At 39.7% G+C, this 21,031-nt stretch overlaps 2 protein-coding genes across 2 annotated transcripts; one reads left to right on the top strand and one right to left on the bottom strand.

The window, feature by feature from the left end:
• Positions 1-3,423: 3,423 nt before the first annotated feature.
• GATAD1 (GATA zinc finger domain containing 1) lies at positions 3,424-13,047 on the bottom strand. The gene is given in 6 exon segments (XM_031940008.1): positions 3,424-4,946; positions 5,697-5,880; positions 10,036-10,095; positions 12,430-12,555; positions 12,703-12,835; positions 12,837-13,047. Coding segments are annotated over 6 exon segments (885 nt in total). The 5' UTR covers positions 13,028-13,047; the 3' UTR covers positions 3,424-4,755.
• LOC116419478 (laminin subunit beta-1 variant-like) lies at positions 13,005-19,801 on the top strand. Its single transcript, XM_031940009.1, has 2 exons — positions 13,005-13,957; positions 19,641-19,801. The coding sequence occupies exon 1, from the start codon at positions 13,026-13,028 to the stop codon at positions 13,434-13,436; it is 411 nt and encodes a 136-aa protein (XP_031795869.1). The 5' UTR covers positions 13,005-13,025; the 3' UTR covers positions 13,437-13,957; positions 19,641-19,801.
• Positions 19,802-21,031: the final 1,230 nt, after the last annotated feature.

Here is a 21,031-nt window from a genome sequence, read left to right as displayed (position 1 = left end):
CTCCAAAGAGCTGTATAATTATGGAGCCGCTGGGAACTCAATGCGTCCAAACTGAAGTCACCTTTCCCCACACCTGTCCCTCTTGCAAAGGTCCCCAGGGTCTGTAACTTCAGCATTATTCTGGATTCCCCCCTCTCTCTCACCCTATGTGAGGTGGCAGATCTTGCTTTCATCTCCACAGTATTTCCTGAACCCAACCCTCCTCTATACCTTTATCACTTAAATCATCTCAACTGCTTCCTAACTGATCTCCCTGTCCCAAGTCTCTTAAAATATTACACAATACACACACTCCAGTATGGTTCTGGCCCCCAGAGCTTTCTGCACCCTCTAAAATACAAGTTCTTTTGTATTGGCTTGTTAGGGTCTGCACCGGCTGGCCCCAGCCTCTTTCCAAGCTCACCAGACATCATTCTCCCTCTCTCAGCCTGCAGTCCAGCCACACAGGCATCTCTGCTTCTTACCACAACACTGTGCAGTGATGACCTCTCACGTCTAGGATGCTCCCTCTCCTTATTTAATATTGAAAGCTCAACCCCCATTTGCCTTTCAAGACCCTCATTTCCCCCTCCCCACACACTTTCTGGTTACCTTGTGTTACCACCATGCTTTCTTCAAGCCCAGATCAGTCCTCGAGAGCCCAAGGCATAATGCCTCTCTGTCCCTGCCCCTCCCAGCATTTTAGCTTTTTTTTTTTTTTTTTAGAATGGGCTGTTTCCCACTACTATCAGGACAACTCCTTGAGAAGGGACTACTACTTGTCTTTTTTTTTAATTAATTTTTTTTATTTATATGTCTTTTAACTTACAAGATATATGCATGGGTAACTTTTTTCAGCATTGACAATTGACAAACCTTTTGTTCCAATTTTTCCCCTCCTTCCCCCATCCCCTCCCCCAGATGACAGGTAGACCAATACATGTTGAATATGTTAAAGTATATGTTAAATACAATATATGTATACATGTACAAAGTTATTTTGCTGCACAAGAAGAATCGGACTTTGAAATAATTACAATTAACCTGTGAAGGAAATAAAAAAAATGCAAGTGGACAAAAACAGAGGGATTAGAAATGCTATGTAGTGGTTCACACTCATTTCCCAGAGTTCTTTCACTGGGTGTAGCTGGTTCTATTCATTATTGAACAAATGAAACTGATTTGATTCATCTCATTGTTGAAGAGAACCACATCTATCAGAATTGATCATCATAAAGTATTGTTGTTGAAGTATATAATGATCTCCTGGTTCTGCTCATTTCACTCATCATCAGTTCATGTAGATCTCTCCAGGCCTTTCTGAAATCTTCCTGCTGGTCGTTTCTTATAGAACAATAATATTCCATAATATTCATATACCACAATTTATTCAGCCATTCTCCAATTGATGGGCATCCACTCAGTTTCCAGTTTCTGGCCACTACTAAGAGGACTGCCACAAACATTTTTGCACATACAGGTCCCTTTCCCTTCTTTAAGATCTCTTTGGTATATAAGCCCAGTTGTAACACTGCTGGATCAAAGGGTATGCACAGTTTGATAACTTTTTGAGCATAGTTCCAAATTGCTCTCCAAAACGGCTGGATGTGTCCACAACTCCACCAACAATGTATCATTGTCCTAGTTTTCCCACATCCCTTCCAACGTTCAGCATTATCTTTCCCTGTCATTCTAGCCAATCTGACAGGTATGTGTCTCAAAAGTTGTCTTAATTTGCATTTCTCTGATTAATAATGACTTGGAGCATATTTTCATATGGCTAGAAATAATTTCAATTTCTTCATCTGAGAATTGTCTGTTCATATCCTTTGACCATTTATCAATTGGAGAATGGCTTGATTGCTTATAAATTAAGATTCAATTCTCTACATATTTTGGAAATGAGGCCTTTATCAGAACCTTTGACTGTAAAAAGTTTTTCCTAATTTATCGCTTCCTATCTAATCTTGTCTGCATTAGTTTTATTTGTACAAAAGCTTTTCAATTTGATATAATCAAAATTTTCTATTTTGTGATCAATAATGATCTCTAGTTCTTCTTTGGTCACAAATTCCTTCCTCCTCCACAGGTCTGAGAGGTCAACTATCTTATGTTCTTCTAATTTATTTATAATCTCATTGTTTATGCCTAGATCATGAACCCATTTTGACTTTATCTTGGTGTATGGTGTTAAGTGTGGATCAATGCCTAATTTCTGCCATACTAATTTCCAATTTTCCCAGCAGTTTTTGTTAAACAGTGAATTCTTATCCCAAAAGCTGGGGTCTTTGGGATTTTGTTTGTCAAGCACTAGATTATTAAGGTTATTGACTATTTTGTTGAACCTAATCTATTCCACTGATCAACTGCTCTATTTCTTAGCCAATACCAAATGGTTTTGATGACCACTGCTTTATAATATAGTTTTAGATCTGGTACAGTTAGGCCACCTTCATTTGTTTTTTTGTTTTGTTTTTTTTTTCATTAGTTCCCTTGAAAGTCTTGACCTTTTGTTCCTCCAGATGAATTTTGTTATTTTTTTCTAGGTCATTAAAAAGTTTTTGGGGAGTCTGATTAGTACAGCGTTAAATAACTAGGTTAGGTTAGGGAGTATTGTCATCTTTATTATATTTGCTCGGCCTATCCAAGAGTACTTAATATTTTCTAATTGGCTAGATCTGACTTAATTTGTATGGAAGGTGTTTTGTAGTTTTGCTCATATAGTTTCTGACTGTCCCTTGGCAGATAGATTCCCAAATATTTTATACTATCAGCAGTTACTTTAAATGGAATTTCTCTTTGTAACTCTGTTGGATTTTGTTAGTGATATATAAGAATGCTGATGATTTATGTGGGTTTATTTTGTATCCTGCAACTTTGCTAAAGGAGTGGATTATTTCTAATAGCTTTTTTGCTACTTGCATTTCTATTCTCAACATTCAGTTCAGTGCCTGGCACCTAGTACTTAATAACTACTTTATCTAGTTACCTTAGTATGTATTTGGTATTATTCAGTATTTATTTGTATAGGCACTTTTTTTCTTCCCAATATCTCCTTTCATATTGGGATTGTTCTATTCTCTGTACCTATAACTCCATCTGGTCCCTGGCACATAGTAGGGACTTAATACTTTTGTTGTCTGACTGATTGAAATGGCCAGGAAGTGGAATGGGGGGCTTGGTTCCCAGTGAGATAAGGTAAAGGCTGAGCTGTGGAGCTAGAGTACCCAGAGGATGGCTCAGGTACATCTGGTAGATAGGAAGAGTATGAAAACCATGATTGGAGGGCATTTGGCATTTTGGAAGTGAAGGTTCAGAAGTGTGTTGTACTGCCTGTGTGAGGATTCAAGTCAGGAAAGGCTTAAAAGGAGAGGAATGGGGAACTGCTATTTTGCTCATTTATCAATCTCTGTTTTAAAATGTAAATGAAATAAATACAAAGAGTTTTGAAAAATATATTTTAATCTAAAGGTGGTAAGCATTAGTATATCTCAGTTATTTACATGATATTTACAATGATTCATGACTATTCATGTGGAAGACATAAATAGAGTGTAAAATACAATGAATTTTAAGAGTCAAGTCCAATCATTCTACCAGATACAAGCCAAAGTATGTACAGAAAAGGGAAGAAAGACAGGTTAAAATTTGTGTATTTTAAAACCAGAGGGATGAAATGTTACTCCCAGCATCTTCTGCTTGACAAGTGGGCAGCTTCCATCAGAGCTAAGGGAAAGGCTCTTGCTGTAGGCAGGCACATGCAGGCCTCTCCTCTGCCAGCTTTATGTCCTAGAGCTGAGCTCTTTTAGCTCTGCTCCCGCTAACACATCCATGAGAAATGTTTCTAAGATTCTTTCTTTAAGGGATAATGATTTGGTCATATGGTATGCTAATAGCAGTTAGTTAGTGTGATCTGGTAATGAGTAGCAGCTTTCAACAATTGAGGAGGTAGGGAATGTGATCACTTTTTAAAAATGTATCTCAGTCGGAGAAACTATCAATAACTAGCCAACCTTACCATTCCTGTGGCACTTTAAGGAATATCCAGGGTTGCCTGGAAGCTCAAACTGTGTGGAAAGCTTTTATAAAAATATCTCGCCTGCCCAGAGTACTCATTCAAAGCCCTTCTACTGTGATTCTACCTACCATATTGGTTTTAGGTTATATTTACAATTCAATACATACTCAATGTATGTATTACTGTATGTATTAGGGGATTTCCTATTTAATCTGTGTAGATATCTTTGTATTCATTTCATAGAGCATGGCACAATGTTACTATTTTAAATATAACAATGTTTTGTATTTGTTTTTACAACATATTGATCAAACTAAGACTATGCCTGGGGTCCAAGATCTGAGCATCAAATAAGTAATACTTTTGGATGGGAAGGTAGCATTACAATGATGGCAGGAATATATCTTAGGAAAAGCAGAGATTACCTCCATCAGAAGCCTCTTCTACTGCATAAGATCCCAGCAAAGACAACTATCCTATCCTACTCTATTCTACATGGGTACCTCTTTAAGATAATTCTTTAAAAAGACTGATTAAAAACGAGTAAAGAAAAAGCTAACTATATCCAATAATATACTATTTGCCTATTTGGTAATAATGAAAAGTTTTTAAAAACTATTTGCCTATCTGGTAATAATGAAAGGTTTTTTAAAAAGTTATTTCTTCAGCTAGCCAACAATTTCAGTAAGTATACTGACATCTTGTAATGCTGTGCCCAGAGGACATAGGAAAATTCAGTCTTAAAAAGCCATCCTACACTACAAGTTGTTGGCAACTGTTTCCTTAATGGTTATTGCAGGAGTAGGCCCAACATGAGTCCATATGTACCCTTTCTCTGGTCTAGTGGGGACAGTGGGGAATGGTGAGGATCGAGATTTAAAATATTCTGAAGGTGCATGACAAACAAATTCCAAATATTCCATCTTCCTTGGAAGATCTTCTTCTGGTCCTATAAGCACCAAGGAAAATTACAGTTACAAAAAGATGATGAGGTCACTCCAAACCAGGGGTCCTCAAACTATGGCCTGCGAGCCAGATGCAGCAGCTGAGGACATTTATTCCCCTCACCCAGGGCTATGAAGTTTCTTTATTTAAAGGCCCACAAAACAAAGGTTTTTTTTTTTTTTTTTACTATAGTCCAGCCCTCCAACAGTCTGAGGGACAGTGAACTGGCCCCCTATTTAAAAAGTTTGAGGACCCCTGCTCTAAACAATCAAAGTTCCCAGTTCCTAGCTTTACTGCTGCTGCTAAGGAAAAAAGCCAAACATCCCTTCAAAAAGGCATATGAGGGAGCCAGTCTGTGCTATGGAAGAGCAGATTCCCTAGTTCTACATACAATGAAAAAGGACTAAATCCCTCTCACACAAGAAGAAGTTAGTTGAATGAATCTGGGCATTTAAAAAGTGACATCCTTGGAGATCTTCCATAGATTGTCCTAAAATTTTTCTCTATTATAAAGTACTTTGGAAAACATAAAGGTGCAGCTTATGTTAGGGGGAGGAAGTTCATGGATATATGCATTTTAAATACTGTAGCTACTTGCAACTTAACCATGCAATCCTTAACTCATCAATGGATCACACTTTTGTCATCTATGCACAGCGGGGACACAGCTGTCAGCAGCAACGCCTGCCCACCACCACCTACCTGAACCAAGTGAGGAGGAATTTGGTGACCAACTGCCATATGGCTGACTCACCTATGATGTAAGAGGCCGGATCGAACTGATCTTTGGGGCTGGCCGTCGTGGGGAGGAGCCACGTGAGTGCTGCGCTCTTCTCACAGTATTGGTCCTGGATAAAGCCCCTGATCTGAGCATAGTACGTTTTTCCATCTTGTTCATCAATTACAGAAACAACATCTCCAATCTGGTAATACACTCCCTGGAAAGATAAAATGGAGAATCTCATGAAGCAGCTCAATCAGGGAAGATCTGTGGCTATCTGCAAATGTGTGAAGGGCTTGTTGAGAGAGGTGAGCAAAGGCCCCCGTGCTGACTTGAAGACCAATATTCCTGAGTGGTGGCTCTGGAAAGGGGGCCCCGGGCAGTTGCTGACATAAGTTCTAGTCATATATGAGATGGACTCAGACCAGTTCTGAGGCTTCTCTCAGCTCAGAGATTACGTAGACCTACAAGGCTGCGAAGGTCCCATGTATTGTCCCCAAACAAGGACTCCAATGGCCAAGACGACACTGTCTTGCACTTCAAACTGTCTTCATTTTCAAAGCGCTTTCGTGCATTTTACTTAGCGTCATAACTGCACGGTGCAGCACAGTGAATAGAGCTGCAGTTCAAATCCAGCCCCAGACACTAATTAGCTGTGGTGTGATCCTGAGCAAGTCATTTAGCCTGTCTGCCTCAATTTTCTCATTTCAAAACTGGAGATAATCAAAGTACCTACTTTGCAGGATTATTGGGAGGATTAAATGAAATAATATTCGTAAAGGACCTTACACATAGCAGCCTCTATGTAAGTGCTGGTGATTGCTATTATCATCCAGGCTCACATAATTTCTTTTTTAATTATTCTGAAATGGTGATTACCTCCTGAGAAAGCATGTTCTTCTCACAAATCTAGTGAAAATGTCTTAAAACTCAAACAGAAAACACTTTGTCCAGAAGTTTTATTGGGATCTGTTTACCTTCAATTTGTGTTATTCTATCAATCAACCAACCAGTTTAAAACTAGAGCAACATTATAAAGTCATATTTTAGTGGCTGCTTAAAACACAAAATTAATTTAGTTCTTAGCAGTAGCAGAGAGTCAGTGCACTGAGTTTTTAGTGCTCCAGAAAGGAAAATTTACTATTTTACAATCAGTTAAATAACATATTTTCACATCAGGACATAAAATCCATTTGTATTGGAACAACTCTTCAGAAAGGTAGAGGTATAGAAGTGTATGTAAATGAGATGTACCACTGAAATGGAATTCAAGTTGGAGATGGGAGCACCCCAGTCCATCATATGGCAGATTTCTTTTACTTTGACACTAAGCAAGGCAAACAAGAACATGGCCTGAAGAGGTACAAGAGCACTGAGCTCAGGTCCTGGCTCTGCTATTGACTGGGCAATGCTTTTTTATCTTTTTTTTTTTTTTTTTTTTAATTTTATTATAGTAACTTTTTATTGACAGAATCCATGCCAGGGTAATATTTTTTACAACATTATCCCTTGTACTCACTTCTGTTCTGATTTTTCCCTCCCACCCTCCACCCCCTCCCCTAGATGGCAAGCAGTCCTATATATGTTGAATATGTTCTAGTATATCCTAGATACAATGTATGTGTGTAGATCCAAACAGTTTTCTTGTTGCACAGGGAGAATTGGATTCAGAAGGTAGAAATAACCCGGGAAGAAAAACAAAAATGCAAACAGTTTACATTCATTTCCCAGTGTTTTTTCTTTGGGTGTAGCTGCTTCTGTCCATCATTGATCAATTGAAACTGAATTAGGTCTCTTTGTCAAAGAAATCCACTTCCATCAGATTACATCTTCATACAGTATTGTTGTTGACATATATAATGATCTCTTGGTTCTGCTCATTTCACTTAGCATCAGTTCATGTAATTCTCTCCAAGCTTCTCTGTATTCATCTTGCTGGTCATTTCTTACAGAACAATAATATTCCATAACATTCATATACCACAATTTACCCAACCATTCTCCAATTGATGGGCATCCACTCAGTTTCTAGCTTCTAGCTACTACAAACAGGGCTGCCCCAAACATTTTGGCACATACTGGTCCCTTTCCCTTCTTTAGTATCTCCTTGGGGTATAAGCCCAGTAGAAACACTGCTGGATCAAAGGGTATGCACAGTTTGATAACTTTTGGGCATAATTCCAGATTGCTCTCCAGAATGGTTGGATTCATTCACAGCTCCACCAACAATGTAGTGTCCCAGTTTTCCCACATCCCCTCCAACACTCATCATTATTTTTTCCTGTCATCTTAGCCAATCTGACAGGTGTGTAGTGGTATTTCAGAGTTGTCTTAATTTGCATTTCTCTGATTAATAATGATTTGGAACACTCTTTCATACGAGTGGTAATAATTTCAATTTCATCATCTGAAAATTGTCTGTTCATATCCTTTGACCATTTATCAATTGGAGAATGGCTTGGTTTCTTATAAATTAGAGTCAGCTCTCTATATATTTTGGAAATGAGGCCTTTATCAGAACCTTTAACTGTGAAGATGTTTTCCCAGTTTGTTGCTTCCCTTCTAATCTTGTTTACATTAGTTTTGTTTGTACAGAAGCTTTTTAATTTGATGTAATCAAAATTTTCTATTTTGTGATCAATAATGGTCTCTAGTTTGTCTTTAGTCACAAATTTCTTCCTCTTCCACAAGTCTGAGAGATAAACTACCCTATGTTCCTCCAATTTGTTTATAATCTCGTTCTTTATGTCTAAATCATGGACCCATTTTGATCTTATCTTGGTATACGGTGTTAAGTGTGGGTCCATGCCTAATTTCTGCCATACTAATTTCCAGTTATCCCAGCAGTTTTTGTCAAATAATGAATTCTTATCCCAAAAGTGAGGATCTTTGGGTTTGTCAAACACTAAATTGCTATAGTTGACTATTCTGTCTTGTGAAACTAACCTGTTCCACTGATCAACTAATCTATTTCTTAGCCAATACCAAATGGTTTTGGTGACTGCTGCTTTATAATATAGTTTTAGATCAGGTACAGCTAGGCCACCTTCATTTGATTTTTTTTTATTAATTCTTTTGAGATTCTTGACCTTTTATTATTCCATATGAATTTTGTTATTTTTTCTAGATCATTAAAATATTTGATAAATTTGATAAAATCCAACATCCATTCCTAATAAAAACACTTGAGAGTATAGGAATAAATGGACTTTTTCTTAAAATAGTCAGGAACATATATTTAAAACCATCAGTAAGCATCATATGCAATGGGGAAAAACTGGAATCTTTCCCAGTAAGATCTGGAGTGAAGCAAGGTTGCCCACTGTCACCATTATTATTCAATATTGTATTAGAAACACTAGCCTCGGCAATAAGAGTCGAGAAAGAGATTAAAGGAATCAGAATAGGCAGTGAAGAAACCAAACTATCACTCTTTGCAGATGATATGATGGTATACTTAGAGAACCCAAGAGATTCTACGAAAAAGCTATTAGAAATAATCTATAACTTTAGCAAAGTTGCAGGTTATAAAATAAATCCCCATAAATCCTCAGCATTTTTATACATCACCAACAAAATCCAACAGCAAGAGATACAAAGATCAATTCCATTCAGAATAACTGTCGACAGCATAAAATATTTGGGAATCTATCTACCAAAGGAAAGTCAGGAATTATATGAGCTAAATTACAAAAAACTTTCCACACAAATAAAGTCAGACTTAAACAATTGGAAAAATATCAAGTGCTCCTGGATAGGTCAAGTAAATATAATAAAGATGACAATACTCCCTAAACTAATCTATTTATTTAGTGCTATATCAATCAGACTTCCAAGAAAATGCTTTTTTATCTTCAAAAATAAAGCTGCTTATTATAATGAGGAGAAGAACACTTTCTTACTCATACATCTTATGAGGGAAAAGCAAGGCTCGAGGCCCTGAAACCTCCCTTCGGGTCTGTCTCTGTTTTTGCAGACGATGCAGCATCCTAACATCTTCAGGAATGTCCTGTGCACCTCTGGACTTTCATTTGCACTTTCTCTTGCCTACATATCATTATCCTTTCATATTATACATGTTCTACACTTTCATTTTTTAAAATGTCTCCAAGAGTCAGCAGATATTTTCCCATGTTTAAATCTTCTCAGAAAACATCTCTCCCATTCCCCCTTGACACTGGATTTGGGGAAGGGCCCCAAACTCAATCACCTTTTTAGTGAAGGGAATATTATGTCATGAAGATATTGCATAAAAGAAAAAAAAGATTATTCCAGTTTCACACAGCTTACTATGCAGATCTTGATAATATATCAGTCTTAATAATAGCACGTTTAAGATTGAAGCCTTCATATAGAAAGAATTCATGTTTACCTTGTGAAATATTGATTCTGCAGTAATGATGGTAGAAACTGCTTCAGGAGCTTTGATGGGCTAAAAAAAAAAAAAAAAAAAAAAAAGCAAAATAATCACTGTGTTTCTTAGAGAGGGGCTGTATACATTTTTTACACCACAGAAACCTAGCACAAGAGTTTGCAAAGTTGATGTTTTAGTAGAGCTATATGGTAGAGAAGGAACTTCTCTCCCCAACAAATGCAGATCTTTAACTATTCTGTGTACTAAAACTAGTCTGGCCTATTAAGAAGGAAAGTATCCTGCCCAAGTCACACAGCCAAGATGGGTCCGAAATGGCATCTGAACTCACAACTTCCTGACTCCAAAATCTTACATCAATCTCCTAATCCTCAAGCACCCATCAAAGATCCAAGAAGAGAATTGTGATGGCCATGCCCTTTCTGCTATAACAATTCTGAATACTGATAGGAGAAGGAAATGGAAGGCAAGAAATCATAAGAGAATCCATATGCATATTTAAAATACAACAGTTTAGATTAAGGGTTTTTGATTGTTTTTGCTTTAACAGTGAGAGAATGAGCCCCTTCTGAGAAGAATGTTTTTAAATGCATAAAATACAAACAATTACAAAGGAGACTAATTACATTGAAATAGTTATCAAAATATTAAAGAAGTTCATGGACTTCTTTAAGAGTGAGGTATTATTATCTCCATTTTACAGATGAGGAAACTGGAGCATATAGAGATTAAGAGACTTGCCCACACAGCTACTAAATATCTAATCCACATTTGAACTCAGGTCTTACTGAATCCAGGCCTACTATGCACGATGTACTGGGATGCCTCCCAGCTGGTCTTTGGGACTTTACCTGGGTATTATTCTTTTTGTTGCTGACACAAGTTGTTAATAAGTAAATTGTTTTATTATTTTTTTAAGGAAAAAAATCATTATTCATTAGTACTCCAAGTAAAAGGTGACATAAAAGGACAAAAGCCAAGTAAAATACTTTTCCATATGATCTACATTTTGCAACTCCTTGATACAACAAAGCAAAATCCCAGTCAACTGTCAAGACAAAGATGGAGTTTAATCAACTTTAACTCAGAGAAACAAGACAGATTTTTCAAAACTTGATTAACAAGCCACTATCCAGTCTATGACTTCCACTGAAAGGGAAGAAGAGTTTGGAATTACTTTTGTTTCTGACTACTAACATAGTATAGAAGATTTCATTGATTTAGACTTCAAAAATTTGGAACAGGCCTCGACTGTTGGGGGCACGGAGAAGAAAGGGAGTATATGTGTCATATAATGTCTATGGAAAGCACTCAGTCAAGAAATCAGGCTGTGTTAGTGGGGCTACTGAAGGCTCTGCTTCTGTGTCTGTGATAGTAGCAGAAGTAGCAGCACCAGACAGAGTGGTCATTTAAACTCTTTGGGCCTCTGTTTGCTCTTCTGTAAAAATGGGCATAATAATAGCAACTCCCTCCCATGATGGTTGTGAAGATGAAATGAGATATTTGTGAAGCATTTAGCACAGTGCTTGGCATAATATGCAAAATATTATTTCTATTACTATATGGTATTTATATATGTATATAATACTATCAAATATTTATGTGAATATGTATTATATACAGGTACCTGTACATACACCAAGACATACATGTTACACACATATGTACATGTGTTATATATAAACACATACAACAAATACAAGTATTTGTATATACCTATACATGCATTCATACCGTGTCTGTATACACACATGAGAACTATGGACACATGCCCACACAACAAATACATGTGTGCACTATACATGCAATAGACACGTTACAGACACACAAAGACATACACATATAATAGATACAGGGATGCACTTGTATACGCCAGCATACACACGTGTAATATACATGTTAGAGACCACAGACAAGAACATATAACGATACATGGTTGGGCTTATACATGCATGTAGCTATCACACACAATACGCATGTTATGGACAGAGAGAAGAGACATATATAGCAGGGACATGGATATGCTGATATATACCTGCATACACACATGCAGTCCGTTACAGACACACAAAAGGCGTACACATTTAGCAGATACATGACATGCTTACACATACACGCACACCACAAAACCACAAGACACTGTGAAGAGAACGATGTTCATGCTGATCAATAAGACGTAATGAATGCTGATTAGTATTCTAATTTATGTAGAGGTATGCTCGCTACCAAATCCATTACATACCTATCGGTCGGTCCCTTCACAACCCTACACACCCAGCCGCCTGAATCAGAACCACACCGTGCACCGACCACAATACACACACGTGCATGCACGTCGCCCCTCCCCCCGCGGCCCGCCCCTCCCTTCCCCCCCAGCAGGGCAGCCTCACTCACGTTCTTCAGCTTGAAGATGTGCCGGCGGCCCTTGCCCTTAGTGGACACCTTCTTCTCGGCCGCCGGGGCCGACTTGTACTTGGTGTTTCGGAGGCGCGCCGAGCGCCGGTGGATCTCCTGCTTGCTCTGCCGCGGACACATCAAGGAGCCGGCGCGAGCGGCCGCCGTTAGCGGGCGGGGGCCCGGCGCCAGGACGCGCCTCGGACCGGTCGCTCCGCCCCAGGCCCCGCCCCCAGGCCCACGTCCCGCCCCAGGCCCCGCCCCGCCTCTCACCTGCTTGCCGCCCCCGCTGCCCCCGCCGCCGCCGCCGTTACTCTGCTGTAAGGCCGCCGCCGAGGAGCCGGCCAAGCCCGAGCCCGGCCCGCCGTGCCCGCCGCCGGGCGCGCCCCCGCCGCCCGCCGTGCCCGCCCGCGCCGGGCGCGCCCCCGCCGCCCGCCGCGCCCGCGGCCCCGCCCGCCGCGCCCGCGCCCGCGTTCCCGGAGGCCCCGCCGCGGCCCGTGCAGTGGTTGCAGAGGATCTCGCCCTGCGCGCCCTTCTTCCACATGGACGACGACGTGGTCCGGCACACGCTGCACGTGGGCTTCAGGCCCAGCGGCATGGCGGCCGGCGGCGCGGGCGGCCCCCGGGGCCTCAGCGACACGGGAATCGCGACCGTGGGGCCGACGCGCCCGCCGCCGCCGCCGCCGTCCCCTCCACCGCCGCCCCGCGCGGCCGGCCGGGAGGAAGCGGGAAGGAGCCGAGGTTCCCGGGCGGGCCGGCGTTCCGGGGCGACGGCGGCGGGGGCGGGGGCCCCCTGCCGGCCGGAAGACTTACTCGGCCGCTGCGCCTCTTGCTTGCCAGGCCCGACCTCTGCTCTGGGAGACCCAGTGGTACGGGGAGCGAGGAGCTGCGCCGGACGGGGCTCCCTCCCGGGCTCCTGCTCCTGTTCGCGGAGTGAGCCCCGTGGCGGCGTCCCTTTCTGCAGGGGGCCCTGCACGGAACCGCGCCACCTTGCGGGCCTCGGCTAGCCCGGGGCCCGCTCAGGTCCCAACCCCCCCCCAACCCCCCCGCTGTGAGCAGTTACTGTTACTGTTTCCTAATCCGGGGACCTTTCCAAACCCCGGTCATCCAGGAGCGCATTTACTAAGTATCCGATGCCCGGAGGCCGCCGGGCCGGGTCCTGGCCACAGGAATGTAACAAACGAAGCCATCCTTTATCCCGCGGAAGCCGCGACACAGTGTCTCCCCGAGAGATACTAAGTAACTAAGTGCCAGATCGCTGGGAGGGAGGCTCGGGAAAGGCTTCGAGCGGGCGTCTGGGAGACTTTTTTTGAAGTTGAGCGAGAAAGGGTAGCAACGGAAAATGGCCAAAGCGTGAGAGATTGTGGGAGGGACATGGGATTAGGACCCATGAGGCTGGAGCTGTGGTGTGTATGAAAGACCTTTAAAAAACTCCTCAGAGGAGTTTGCATTTGATCCTACAAGTCACTGGAATTTCCTAATGGAGTGGTCTGTTGGGATCATCCGGGTGATAAAGACCTAAATTAAGGTGAGAGTTGTCTGCCTAGGAAAAACGAGATGTATGCGGCAGAGGAGATTTAAGTTCAGAATCATACTGAGGTTACAAAGCAGGATAACTGGAAGAATGGTGCGACTTCTGCAGAAATTAGGAAACTTGCAAGGGAAGTGTATTTGGAGAAAGATGATGGGTTCCATTTTGAACATGTGGAGTCTGATGTGCCTCTGGGATGTCCAGTTTGAAAGGCCCGATAAGCAACTGATGATGTGAAAATGAAGAACTAAATATGTAGGCCTGTTATTGGCATAGAGGTGATTATTAAACGTTAAGCTAATGAGTTCCCCAAGAGAGTGAATGGAGACAAATTGGAGAAGAGCCTTAGGGATACCACATTTATGACTGGATGATGAGAAGAAGCAGAAGAACCAGGAGATGATGGTATCACAAAAACAGTTGTCTCTGCTTCTGTTTTCTGCATCCGGGAAGAAATGTTCAATAATGACAAATATAATTGTTATGGCTTTTTGTCCTTTCTTCTCAAAAATAATCATGACATCAGGGAGGTGATGCTATAATATGCAAATAAATTGTATTTAAATAAGGGAGAGTTGGGCAAGGTCACCAATTTATGCCATTTTGTCATTTCTATTTGTCTCAAAGACTTGTGGTGACCGGTAAGTGATGAAGCGGTAGGTGTGAATACACTGGGAATTGAACTCACAACCCTCTGTGTAGGTGGCCCAGGCCATAGTGTTGTTTTCTCACAGGAAGCAGCAGTGGGATTCAGCAGCCTCCTTGTCTGAGCAGCTTGTTAAGGATCACACTGCTCACTTCCATATGTGAAGAAGGAGCTAGAAAAGGTACTCTAAAGATTGCTTACCCATCCCTGGCCTGGTTACTGAAGCTAGCAGGGATCCCACTCTGTGGTCAATACACTAAAAAATGTCAAGTTAGAGAAACAACCCCAAATGTTCATAAGGACTATTTGTGTCCAACCTGTGTCCAAACACTCTGAGCTTGTATTGATCTGATTTGTCAGATTAGTCATACTGTAACAGACATGCTGTGACAGGGCTTTTTTTTTTTTTTTTTTTTAAGCTTTTTATTTTCAAAACATATGCATGGATAATTTTTCAACATTGACCCTTGCCTTGTGTTTCAGATTTTCTCCTTTCTCCCCATCCCTCCTTCCCTAGATGGCAAGCAATCCAATATATGTTATACATGTTAAAATATATGTTAAATCCAATTTGTGTAAACATTTATACAATTCTCTTTTGTACAAGAAAAATCAGATCAAAAAGGAAAGAAAATGAATAAGAAAACAAGTAAACAACATCAAAAAGAGTGAGAAGTTATGTTGTAATCCACATTCAATTCCCACAGTTCTCTCTCTGGGTGTAGTTGGCTTTCTTCATCACAAGATCATTGGAACTGGCATCAGTCATCTTATTGTTGGAAAGAGTCACGTTCATCAGAATTGATTGACATATAATATTGATGTTACCATGTACATTTATCTCCTGGTTCATTCATTCTCTTCAGTTCATGTAAGTTATAAGATCCCAGGGGTTTTCATTAGACACAAGTTTATGCTTCCAAACACATTTTGTGTGGGTGTATGAACAACTAAATCACAAGAACCATGCTGGATGTCCAAGGTGACTTTCTTAAATGTGTCTTAAATAGCCACAAAGAAGATAGGAATGTTGTTTTAGATGATTTTTTGTCTTCTTGCCCTTAATTTCCCTTTTTTCTAGGTACCATTCAGCTATCTTCATCTCACTTTATGATTGCTGGACTCACCAGTTACTTCTGAATTTCACAGGATTGGGAAATGGGAGATAGGCAGGTGAAGTATATCAAAGATGAGAGAAAAGACTGAAAGATCAGGGGGTTTTAAACATGGGATTCTTGTACTTGTTTTTTGTTGTTGTTTGTTTTGTTTTAATTTTGATAACTATAGTATAATTGATTTCCTTTGTAACCACATGTATTTTATCTTTTGCATTTTAAAATATTGTTTTGGAAGAGGAATCCAAATGGCCAAAGGGAGTTTGTGACATAAAAAGATTAAAAATCCTTGGTCTAGATCAAGATTGTAAACTCACTTAGGGTAGGGAATGCCTTTTACCTCCTTTTGTATCCCCAGTACTTAGCACAGGGTCTGCTACATAATAGACACTTATTAAACATTAATTTATTGATCAATAAACCCCAAGGTCAGTTCATGAATAGTTAACTAGAACATAAGTGACCTTTCTTTCCAAATACTGTGCCAGGACCAATAAGTTGTCCATCACTGCACTGACCACTACAACTAGCACACTGTGTCAGCATTGCTTCCTCAGGGCAATGGGAATTATGCTAAAACCTCTGATACCAATTCATGCCAGGGCTGGACCTTTTATGTCTCAGGTGGTGAGGAAGCCAAACCAAAGATAATATAAAGTGCCACTATCCCAGCCACATGAGGGAAATTCTCCATGAAAAGTCTTTCAGTTTGTCATTTCATCAAAAACAGGTCATTACAGACTAACCTGATTTTTTTTTTTTTGACAGGGATGTGAGATTGATAGATCAGAAGTTTACCTACTTGTTAGCAAAACATTTGATAAGGATTCTCATGATTTTCTTATGAACAAAATGGAAAGATGTGGACTAGATGATAATACATATATGGGAACTAGTTGAGTGGCTGTAGACTAATAGTATTCCAAACTGGTTTGATGTCATCTTGGAAGGAAGTCTCCAATAAGATGCCCCGGGGTTTTATGTTTGGCCCAAGGTTTCTTATCCATAAACATATACTTAGTATAAATATTAAACTTTCAAATGATAGAAAGGTCTAGAGGCTACCACACTAGAAGTCATAGTGAAAATTCAAAAAGATCTTGGCAGGCAACAAATTGAACCAACTCAAAACAATGAAATAGAGACAAGGGGCAACCAGGTGGCAGACCTGAAGTTAGGAAGACATGAGTTCAAATGGGGTTGTACATACTTACTGGCTATAGGACCCGGGCAAGTCACTTAACCCTGTTTGCCTCAGTCTCCTCATCTGTAAAATGATCTGGAGAACCCCAAATACAGTCAGACATGGCTTAAAAATAATCAAATATTTTTGTATTTAAAACTATGTTCTACTTTTTAATTTAATGTTATTTAACTATGTTGATAAATAGTTGTTTTTGTAGGAAAGGAAAAGCAACCTGAAATCTGTCTCATATCAACTGTGGTAATAGTGTGGGAAGAAATTACTATCTTAAATGGGTATACCTTATAGTATGCATACTATATAATATATACAAGTACACAAACTGTATACAGTATATACATTGTATACACGCAATATATAGTATACAAAACTATATAATATACACACAGTATACAAACTATATAGTATACATACTGCATACAGTATACACATAGCATATTCACAGTATACAAACTATACAATATACATGCAGTATACAAACTACAGCATGCACACAGTATATAAACTGTATACAGTATACAAACTATACAGTATATACACAGTATACAAACTATATATAGTATATATAGAATACACAGTGTGTTTTGGTGGTTTTCCACAAGGCAAGTGACTTAACCTTACAGTTTTAAGCCTCTTTGGTATCCCTGGTGGCAAGGAGCTACTTTATTTTATCTCAATGGTTTACTCAGTTATTGGAAGAAGAATTTAGGTAGCAAGGGGAGGAATTTAAAGGGGAAAAAGAGGAGAGAGAAGGATATTATTTTGCTCTTTTCCTCCTCTGTGGAAGTTTTCCTTGTCTTTCCATCTTTATGACAAAGGCTAAAGATGTTTATATTCATGTAGTATGTGTCTGTGCTGCTGAAAGCATGAACCTCACTCCAAGCCAGGCAGTGGTGTGGCCACTTGGTTGGATCTTTGAAATAATTATGTTGGAATCAATTTTTATTAAGTAGCTACCAATGCCCTGCAGGCATTGTGATAAGAAGGATACAATCCCTATTCCCTGGAAATTTGTATTCTTGCTTACTTATTTCATAGCTATATAGGCAAGATAAGGTAAGTCTGAGGTAAATTACTTTAAATTTGTGATCGCATGTGTTTCACCTTGAGTAAATGTTGGTCTAGCCCACATTGACATGATTATGAATCCTTTAGGGGATCCTAATGTGACACATGATTTGCAAAGAGGGTGTGATCTGAGTGACTCCTATTTTATATATCGGGGTCTGGTTTTTCCCTCATGAGGCTGGGATAGTGGCTCTTTATATTATCTTTGGTTTGGCTTCCTCACCATCTGAGACATAAAAGGTCCAGCCCTGGCATGAGTTGATATCAGAGGTTTTAGCATAATTCCCATTACCCTGAGGAAGCAATGCTGACCCAGTGTGCTAGTTGTAGTGGTCAGTGCAGAGATGGAGAGGAGTTAGCTGAGTATCTTTGTAATTTTAGCAATTACCTCTTTTTAATCTTTTGTTACTAGCAAGTTGGTGGTGATGGTTTCATTTTATACTTCACTTGCATTTTGACTCCCTTCCTGAATCACTGAATTGGATTGTGTTATGCCTAACCTAGAAGACTTCTAGTGCTTAATAAGTCTCATGAAATTGAGATGCTACTGGGGAGCCCTCAATGGAGGAGCCTATGGGTACCTCTCCTGGAGTGTACTCTGCGTGGAATACAACAAACTGAGGCAAGGAGGGGGTAAGGAGGAAGATTCTCACGCTAGGCTTGATGGTTTAATTTGAGGCCAAGTCAACCAAATTTAAGGGGAGCTAGGTGGCTCAGTAAATGACGTGCCAGGTCTGGAGTCAGAAAGACATCTTTCTGGGTTCAAATTACTAGCTACTTGGCTCTAGGCAAATCACTTAGTATCTTTGATACTCAAGATACACCAGTATCTTTGCCAAGAAAACCTTAAATGGGGTCTCAAAGGATCAAACACAACTGAGGTGACTGAGCAACACTCCATTTTATTTGTCTATCACACTGTCAGATTCAGTAGGTAAGTTATCACTCTTGGGGAGGCCATTCCTGACCTCTTTCCAACTGTCTCCCAACTGTCATTTCAAGAACTTTGTGGCTGAAGCTTCTAGTTGTCATCTCTAATTTCCTGGACATCTTTTGACAGGATCAGGAATATTCTCTGCAGATCTAGGAAAGAATCAGTCATCCTTGTGATTAAGGCATGAGCCCCTTGTGGTTTTACTCAATAGAATTCAACTCATTTCCTTCTTTATTGGACTAAATTGAAAGGGATTTGTGTAGGAGTCCAGCTCCAGTGAATAGGATGAGTGTGAAAATGAAAATGAAAATACACGAGCTGGGTGACATCTGTCTAAACAGTTCGTTTATTGATCTGAGAGCCAGAGTTTATATACTCTTCAAGCTGGGGTTACATTAATAACCAGAATTAAGCCAGTATTGCATTAACAGCAGAATTAAGCTAGTGTTGCATTAACACCAGCTGTCTCCAGGTGGCACTGTGTACATTCTAGGGTTAATGCATATACCATACTTGGATATTTCAGTCTGGCATTAACTTTAAACAGTAAGTAACAGTAACAATAACAGAGTTGTAACTAGCAGTAACAATGTACCTGTCATAACAGAGTAGTAAATAGTATATGGTTCATGATGCCTTGTTTCTGGTACATGCATTCTTCACCAAGATTATCCTAAATTTATCTTGAGCCTGTCTTTCATTCATTTTTTCAGGAGACGGTGAGCCAATCCTTTGAACTGCGCATCCTCACAGAGAGCAGGTCTCAAGTAATAATCTGGACTGAAATCTTCTACACAGACTTATTCAATCTTGGCTCTCTACAGATTTGCTTTTTTCTGGTTATTTTCTAGCAAAAACAAAGCCCTTAAATTGTTATCTGAATAGTGTTTATTTTTCTTTGGATATGTGGCAAACCTCCCAGTTTTAGCAAAAGAGATATTTCTACTCCCCACAATATGAAAAAGATTAGCATTATTAATTATATTAATATTAATAGACTTTGAGTGTTGTGCATTAACTTGATCAGTGCTGTAGCAGAAAGAGGTCTGGCTTTCAAGTCAAGAAGCCCTGGGTTCAAATCCCACTTGGAATTTGATGCCTCTTGAGCAAGTCACTGAATCTGCAGTCAAGTAACAGATGAGAGAATTGAATTAAAAGATTCTGCAGTTCCTTGTAATTCTAATTCTATGATCCTTCAGCCTCATAAACAAGTTAGGAAGATTCTGTTTTCATGAATTTTAAAGAAAGCTTTAGGTCAGTCAGATACATTAATGCTGTACAGGGTAAAGAAAGAAGCTCTGACCTGAAAAGTTCACCTTGGAGTTCTAAATTGGGCTTTTCCTTTAGGGAGAGCTTGTCTAAGGTGGCTCAGTTGAAATAGCATTGGTATGGAAACACCATGTTGGATATGATGACAAATAGCTACATAATTAAGGCCTATAAACGTTTTTACAGGTAAATGCACTGATTTTTTTTAAAGTGGTCAGAGATAATTTTGAATAAATATAATTTGCTTTATTCTAATCATTGTTGTTAGGTTTTAAAACTTTTTAAGTTGGCTTTAAAATCTAGGATAATAAATTTTTTTTTAAATCTAGGATGAGATTTAAAAAGGAGATACATAAACTATTCTGACCATCTCCTCTACACACCTAAATCAATAAATATTTGTGAGAATGAGAAGGCCTGGATGGCTCTCAGTTGAAGACTATACTAATGAGAACACATCCATCGAGTTATGTTATGTTTAACAGTAACATACATGGGTAACATGGAATGGATCAGTTCTTACCTTGCATTAAAAATTAGAAGGAAAAACAGATCACTAGGGGAAAAAAATCTTTGTAATAAATTCCTCTGGTGAGGATTTTATTTCCAGGATATAAAAACAACTGGTTCACATTTCTACCTTCAGATTAAATTTTATCCTCATCATGTATCTGTCATTATCAGGTATGTTAAGGTCATCTACAGTTTTTCAAATTTATTACATTATTATAATTTATATGTAATTTATTACATGTCCAGTTTCCACAAGTTGTCTCCCTCATTAGAAGACTGAGAGATCTTTGTGGTCAGGGACTGTATTTGTATTTATTTGTAA

Source organism: Sarcophilus harrisii, chromosome 5 (assembly GCF_902635505.1).
Source record: "Sarcophilus harrisii chromosome 5, mSarHar1.11, whole genome shotgun sequence".
Taxonomy (NCBI): Eukaryota; Metazoa; Chordata; class Mammalia; order Dasyuromorphia; family Dasyuridae; genus Sarcophilus; species Sarcophilus harrisii.
This window is presented reverse-complemented; position numbering and strand designations above follow the sequence as displayed.